At 35.4% G+C, this 8,403-nt stretch overlaps 1 protein-coding gene across 1 annotated transcript; it reads left to right on the plus strand.

Moving 5' to 3' along the window:
- Window positions 1–3,214: 3,214 nt before the first annotated feature.
- Window positions 3,215–7,709, plus strand: eIF1A (eukaryotic translation initiation factor 1A). The gene is made up of 6 exons (XM_022065274.1): window positions 3,215–3,365; window positions 3,651–3,734; window positions 4,851–4,954; window positions 5,071–5,203; window positions 5,422–5,525; window positions 6,145–7,709. The coding sequence occupies exons 1-6, from the start codon at window positions 3,350–3,352 to the stop codon at window positions 6,148–6,150; spliced, it is 447 nt and encodes a 148-aa protein (XP_021920966.1). The 5' UTR covers window positions 3,215–3,349; the 3' UTR covers window positions 6,151–7,709.
- Window positions 7,710–8,403: the final 694 nt, after the last annotated feature.

Raw genomic sequence — 8,403 nt, forward strand, 5'->3', positions numbered from 1 at the left:
TATTGTGAACTTTAAGCAATGAATCACATTATAATGTAAGTTTACGTTTCCAGCATATCTATACTATAAAAATTTGTGATTCCTCGTTGTCTTCAATAAATTACGTCATCAACAATGTCAACAGATATTTGTTTACTCGGCATTGTTGTGGACCACAACAATGCCGATTACAACACAACAATGCCGAGTAAACAAATAACGCTTCACTACCAAGCCAGTCGCATTATCACTGCTCCAGAAGCAGCACGTTGCATTATTAAAAATTGACTGACAGTTGGCCTAAAACATCAGAAAAGTGAAAAAAGAAGTTACCAACTATTTGAAGTACCAAATCCAACAACTGCAACAAGGTAAAGTGATACTAATAATACTACTCATATACTCTATATATTACGATTACGAAAACTATTATGATCGATTTTAAGACGAAGATTTGCAAGGGTGGGGCTGGACGTAGAAAGTTTACTGACCAAGAACAGTTGGCCTCTGAACAGCGACGTAAAGAACTACTACATCAGACCTATTTAAGAAAGAATACTTACAATGATAGACGAGACCATATTAACGACACACGTAGAAAAACTTATTCGGTAAGAACAGAGGAGAAAAAAAAACAAGACGCTGAAAAAGAAGGGGAGGTTGGTCAAGTGTTTTAACCCCCATTGGGGGGGGTAGCTTAGTTTCTTACTCAAGGGTTAAAACACTTGAATGAGACACTAAACTAACCCCCCCAAAGGTGGGGTTGGTTTAGTGTGTTACTTAAGATTTTAAAACGCAGCGAACTTTTAGAACACTTGAAACTAACCCCCCCGAAGGGGGGGTTGCTTGCGTTTTAAACACTTGACCAACCCAACGGAAGGGAGGGTTGGTCAAGTGTTTTAACCCTCCATTCGGGGGGTTAATTTAGTTTCTTACACAAGGTTGGTTGCATTTTACAAACTTGACCAACCCCCCCTTGGAGCTCCGAAAGGAGCGCTCTGCTCTATCTTATTACTATAAAAATTTGTGATTCCTCGTTGTCATCAATAAATTACGTCATCAACAATGTCAACTATAAACAAACTCGGCATTGTTGTGGAACACAACAATGCCGAGTACAACACAACAATGCCGAGTAAACAAATAACGCTTCACTACCGAGCCAGTCGCATTATCACTGCTCCAGAAGAAGCACGTGGAATCGCATTATTGATAATTTTCTGACAGTTGTCCTAAAACATCAGGAAAGTGAAAGAAGACGTTATCAAGTATTTGAAGTACCTACTCCAACAAGGTAAAGTGGTTAACTGATACGCATTCGATATATTACGATTACGAAAACTATTATGAAAACTGACTTTATGATCGATTTTAAGACGAAGATTTGCTAGGGTGGGGCTGGACGTAAAAAGTGGACTGAACAAGAACTGTTGACTTCTGAACAGCGACGTAAAGAACTACAACATCAGACATATTTAAGAAATAAAGAAAAGCGAAAAAAGACTTACGTTGATAAACGAGACCATATTAACGACACACGTAGAAAAACAGACGAAGATTTGCAAGGGTGGGATTGGACGTAGAAAGTTGTCTGACCAAAAACAGTTTGCCTCTGAACAGCGACGTAAAAACTCAAACATCAGACATATTTAACAAATTTAACAAATAAAGAAAAGCGAAGGAAGACTTACATTGATAAACTTAGAAAAACGTATTCAATAAGAACAGAAGAGCAGAAGAAAACAAAAGAAGACTTGCAAGGGTGGGATTGGGCGTAGAAAGTTGACTGACCAAGAACAGTTGACCTCTGAATAACGACGTAAAGAATTAAAACATCAGACCTACTTAACGAGTAAAGAAAAGCGAAGGGAGATTTACATTGATAAACATAGAAAAACTTATTTAACAAGAACATAAGAGCAGAAGTAAACAAAAGAAGACTTGCAAGGGTGGGGTTGGACGTAAAACGTTGTCTGACCAAAAACAGTTGGCCTCTGAACATCGATGTAAAGAATTAAAACATCAGAACTACTTAACGAGTAAAGAAAAGCGAAGGGAGATTTACATTGATAAACGCAGAAAAACTTATTCAACAAAAACAGAAGAGCAGAAGAAAACAAAAGAAGACTTGGAAGGGTGGGATTGGAAGTAGATAGTTGACTAACCATGAACAGGTGGCCTCTGAAAAGCGATGTAAAGAACTAAGACATCAGATCTATTTAACAAATAAAGAAAGACGAAAGAAGACTTATATTGTTAAACGAGACCATATTAACAACACACGTAGAAAAACAGACGAAGATTTGCTAGGGTGTTGTTGGACGTAGAAAGTTGACTAACCAAGAACTGTTGGCCTCTGATCAGCGACGTAAAGAACTAATCCATCAGACCTATTTAACAAATAAAGAAAGACGAAGGGAGAGTTACATTGATAAATATAGAAAAAAGTATACAACAAGAACAGAAGAGAAAAAGAAAGAAAAAGAAAAAAAACAGACGAAGATTAGCAATGGAGTTGCTGGACGTAGAATGTTGACTGATCAAGAACAGATGGCCTCTGAACAGCGACGTAAAGAACTAAAACATCAGAACTATTCAACAAAAAACAGAAGAGGAAATAAAAAAGAAGACTTGCAAGGGTGGGGTTGGACGTAGAAAGTTGACTAACCAAGAACTGTTGGCCTCTGATCAGCGACGTATAGAAGTAAAATATCAGATTACAGGAAGCGCTTCGAAAGGATTTGTAGTCGTTGTCGTCAAAAAATGACGTCATCAACAATATAACCTTATATTTGTTTATACACGGGGGTTAGTTTAGCGTCTTACTCAAGATTTTAAAACGCAAAAAACCCACTTCGGGTTGTTGGTCAAGTGTTTAAACCCCCCATGAGGTGGTTAGTTTAGTTTCTTACTCAGGGGTTAAAACACTTGAATGAGACACTAAACTAACTCCCCTTCGGGACTAACCAAGGTTGGTTGCGTTTTACAAACTTGACACACACACCCCTAGGAGCTCCGAAAGGAGCGCCTTGCCCTAGTATGCTTAAAATCTAATAACATGAATGATTCAATTTTCCCGGAATATGTACGAAATCGAAGTTGGAAACTATAAATATGAAGTGCATGTCGATAGCTTATATATTACTACTAAATTATATATTTACATTTTATGTACTCTATAACAAGTTCCTAATTTCTAATAATTCTTACTTTTTGTAGGATGACCTATTAATAACATCAGCAGCTAGATTGACTCTTTATGGGTGTCTCCTTCCGTTTGGTATGACAGAAATTTTTCTGCCGTTTTCACTGAAAAGCATCTTTGCCTGTGTAATTGTATTGGAAAGTAACTAGTAAAGACCTCTGAGAGATGCCAAAAAATAAAGGTAAGTTGTGTACGTGAATGCTAGATAGAAATTTTAAAAGGGACTGAACATATTTTGTGCCCGTGATGATCACAGATTTCATGACGGCCATTTCGCCTGTGAACGTTTTGCATAAGAACAGTATGAAAAATGGCAACATTTCATGTCCGTGAACGACGAAAAGTAATTGCCTTCAGTTTTATTTTAATAACGACGAAATTATACAATATATGTAGCTACAGAAAAAGAGGCGGACAGTAGCATCTTGTCTTATAACCTATCAAAGGCAGCATGTTTCATTTCCAGGAAAGGGAGGTAAAAATAGAAGGAGAGGAAAGAATGAAAATGAAACGGAGAAGAGAGAACTGGTCTTCAAAGAAGATGGTCAAGGTACGTGGTAAATTTATTAATAAAGTTATTTCGATTTGGCTTTTGACTAAATGGTGGACATTCATGAATGTGTTGGATTGTTGCCTAAATGGTCGAGACAGCAAGGACCTCTGAAACTTTGGTAAACTTATACCAAACTACGGCACTACGTCAGGAACTACGTATATAGTGGATTCAGTTCTTGACAGGGATGGAGGGTTTTTCTCTTTTCCACCATATCCAGATGGAACTGTGGCCTGTCCTCTCAGTGACAGAAGCCATTTTCTTGGGGATAAAGTGGGTGAAGCTAATCATTCACATCAAGCTGTTGTTAAGGTTGAGAATTCATTGATCTAAACCTATGCTCTGCTATGTGTCTTCATGGTGTGATGCTTCATTAAGCAGCAGGGACAATTTTCTGATTTTACTGAGAACCCATTATGAATCTTTGTTCTTATACTGACTTTTGACTGAGGTTTTCTCGTGTATTTCAGTCCCTCCATATTCATTCCACTTCACTGTTCATAATCAACCTCTATCTCATAATAATACACAACTTCTTGTTAGTCATGTTGCCTGTATTTTCACAGGTATACCATAGGTTTGTGCATCTGGTATCTCTCATGTTTACATAAAAACAGTATGTTAGTCTGTTGTGGAATATGGTAAAGGTGACAGTTATAGCAGAAGTAGTAGCTTGATCTTCACGAAGACCTACAACAGTAAATCATAGTAGTGGGGTGGTGACAGCCTTCAACTGAAGTCTGGGTAGAAATTCTTTTGTGGTTCCCAGGGGAATTCCCACCTTGTCATGAAACCACATGGGGAATCCCTGTGAAGACAACATCTCAGTTTCTGATACTCTACCCAAGCAAAGGTCATTGACTCCAGAGAACTTTGATGTCACTGGTGTCATTTGAAAATGTCAAATTGTGGTGAATGTACCAGAATTGTTATATTTTGTGTCCATTGCCTAACTTGCTTATATCCTATGAAAACTGTGGGAAGGAACCTGTTTAGTAAGACACCTGACTGTGAAAGGGATACTTAAACTACCTGTGAATAAAAACTTGATCAACTAAACAGAACTCGTTAGTTTGATACTTTGCAATATTAATTGTGTCACTTATGTTTCAGAATATGCTCAAGTAACTAAGATGCTAGGAAATGGTAGGCTTGAAGCAATGTGTTTTGATGGTGTGAAGAGATTGTGTCACATCCGTGGCAAGTTACGAAAGAAGGTAAGTGCAGTAGTGAATTCTCTATATTGATAATATGGATTTAGCAGATCTCTGTCAAGTTTTTTGATTTGTTTAACCATGTAGCCTTAATATAACTACTGTTTACTGTTTTAAAGGTGTGGATTAATCAGGGGGATATCATACTTATTGGGTTACGTGATTACCAAGATGCAAAAGCAGATGTTATCTTGAAATATACTCCAGATGAGGCTAGGAACTTGAAGACATATGGAGAATTCCCAGAAACAGGTAAGAGCCATGTGAATTTTAGTTATGATTTTGATACAGTGATCGCCCATTCTTCATATTTGAAAGATACAGTCCCTGAAGCTAGCTTTCAGGATTGAAAATGGTTCTAGTGTTACAAAAGCTTTGAAACTTTTGTAAGAATAGCAGAAAATGGAGATAATGTAGAATAGTATGAGAAAATAGTTCCCGGAATGTATACAAAATTGTTTATGTTACAGTTCGTATTAATGACACTGTCACATTTGTGGAGGATGGCTTTGATGAAGATATTGAATTTGGTGATGAGGTGAGCGACGAAGGTGAAGGTGATCCTGTGGATAATGTAAGTATCGTACTGCAGAGCTTTGTACCTTGTGTTGGTTTGGTCATTTAATTTATTATTGGAAAGTTTGCCAATCCTGCACACCATTTTCTTTGTTACAAATTAGTATTGTTAAAGATACTGATGTGGAATATGAATGTGTGTGTGTGGCCTGAGGATGGATATTAATTGAATTTTTCTGAGATTTTTATGTGCATTCATATTGTTTATATAGTGTAGTAATCTTTGTTAGTCTGCAGTATTTATAACTTTGTTGTTATGTCTTACACATGCACACTTATACATACACTCTTTTCCACAAACTGTATCATATATTCTCAACACTTCTTGAAAAATCTAAGATAGATCCCATTTTAAGCGGTGGCTTATCTACTTCTCCCACCAGAATATTGTGTGCTGTTTCTCCACCACAATTTTATGTGCGTTTCTTGTCTCTATCTTCATAGGTAGAGACAAGAAACACGCATTATGGGCAGGTGAATTTTACCTTCTACACAATATAGTATAATTTTTTTCATGAAATTGTGTAAGTTTAATACTGTATGGAGAGGAAAAAAATATTTAACACCCAAGAATAAATCATGTAATGGCCTGATCATGATTGACTCTGGTTTTTCAGATCTGATGTTGGGAGCAGACAGCTGTTTGTTTTCATTACTCCACTACAAGGGAGAAACAACTCTCCGGAATGAGTAGACAGTGTATAATGCACTTACTCCATAGATTCTTGTTACTAAAATTCATACAGTCCTTAAACATTCTTCCTCCCATCATATACCTAACTTGATGTATATTATACTGGTTTATGTCTGTTTTATTCGTAATAAACAGGACTTCCTAGACTGTGTCATCTAACTGCTAAGAGTTTCGGTTCTTTTAACCGTAACCTATGCAATGGATTTATTGTATAGTGGGAATGTTGATTGTTTTAAATCTTAAATTATTAACCATTCCGGAAGGTATCCAAACTCTTCTTGGCTAGTTGACATAGCTCTACACTTTAGAATAAGAAATGTTTGTTGTGAAAGTAATTCCAAATGTTTTCAGTAACAAAAGCTAGTTCATATTTATACCTCAGTAAAAAAAATTTTTATTGCAGTGTAATCCAAACATGGTTTATTTTATATAGGGAATAATTAAATTGTATCATTATATCCAGAATTACATTAATTGAAGTAGGGTAAAATAAATTTAATATAATGTTAATATTGACATTTGTAAGATCTTGAGCTTGCTGTGGAAAGATAGTGACCTGTGTGTGACTTCCTCTGCTTTTGTTTTTATTACTCATATTGTTTACAGATATTTAGCATCAGACAGTAAATGTAATTTGCACATAATTTATTTTTATGTAATTTGTGTATATATTGCATTTTGTATTGTTTTTCAGAAGATGCTGCAAATAAAGGTAAAGGGTTATACTGTTTATATGAATATTTTTTTAGTTTTCTTTTTATTAGGAATTTTCATGTAATCTGTGAAAAACAAAAATAAATCAGTCCTACAATATTTATATTTCACTACTGCCATTTGTGAAGCCTGTTACAAATTTGTGGACTTTGGAATCTGAATATTTAAAATTGGTATACTTCAAGAGATGAATCCTGAGGGGAATCATTTTGTAAATTAAATTCCAAATGCAATCAAATATAAATTTAATTCCTGCATATTCAGTCTCTTCTGCACTGCTTCAAATATGGTGATGCTTATAACAAGATCTTTCTTGAATGTATGTACTATAATTAAGACAAAGCAGGGAAGCATACCCATTCAGAGCAGCACGAAGGTGCATGGCATGTTTTTTTAACAAAAATGAGTTGTCAGTAATGTACATATATGCAGATAAGAATGGAAAATCCCTGCATTCTAGTATTTGTTTTGTATTGACTTTGAAACTTAGTTCTGAATGAGAGATGTAAAGCTTGTATTCAACTGTTCTGATTAATCATACTTTGTGAAAACTAATGAGAAGTTCTGGGGGAAAAAATTGTTTTGTCTGCTTTCTTTCAAGTGTGTATATTAGAGCTAGCATTGGCTGGGTAATTTTGTCTCGGAGGAATTCACACACATAGTTAGGTGTCTAGCTGAGAGTTCTTCACCAGTCACTTCCACATGCAGATATGTTATTGTTAATCATTTTTAACCAGAATTGTAATGTGTCAAAATAAAATTGTAAAAAAATCACTTTTTAGTTGTTACATATGAACAGGCAGACAGCCATATCATTTTTATAACTTTTATTTATGAACAAGTCTAAGCAGACAAGTGAAGTAATTTATTTCAGCTTACTAAATTGTGAGAAATTTGACATACCTATACTAGTTTAAGGCTACCTTTCTTGAATAACTCATATGAAAACCTTTTCAAGTGCGTAATGGCATCTTTGACTATGTTATTGCTGAAAAATGAATTTGTTTTTTTCATATCTCAGAAGACTTAAAGACACTACAGTGGTTTCATAGCAATAGTATGGCTACTATAAGCTTGTAGACTAGCTAATTTAGTTTTCATCGTCCAAGCTACAAAGGCATTGATCAAATAAAGTTATTCAGCAATTTAATAGTTCTTGCCTTCACTTCATTCAAAGTCAGATAAGATTTGAGTCATTTGTTACCAGTAAAGCCGTGGTTGCAGATTTTAAAAATATGGAATCTCATTATTCCTTAAGTATTTTGTTTGAAGTTGCCACCATTTAAATGGGAAGAAAGGCATTATGACTTTGACTATTACGTTTGCAAAATAAGTACCATCCAATCTGCGAAATATATAATTAAGTGGATAGGAACGATAGTGAAATTACGAAATTATCCGATTTTGTTTCGTAAATCTGATTTTGAAAACGCGCGTAAACACCATTTTAGTTTGGGAACTATCTGGT

This window comes from Zootermopsis nevadensis, unplaced genomic scaffold (assembly GCF_977971745.1).
Source record: "Zootermopsis nevadensis isolate Lab colony 2312 unplaced genomic scaffold, Znev_1.0 Znev_ptg000050l, whole genome shotgun sequence".
Lineage (NCBI taxonomy): Eukaryota > Metazoa > Arthropoda > Insecta > Blattodea > Termopsidae > Zootermopsis > Zootermopsis nevadensis.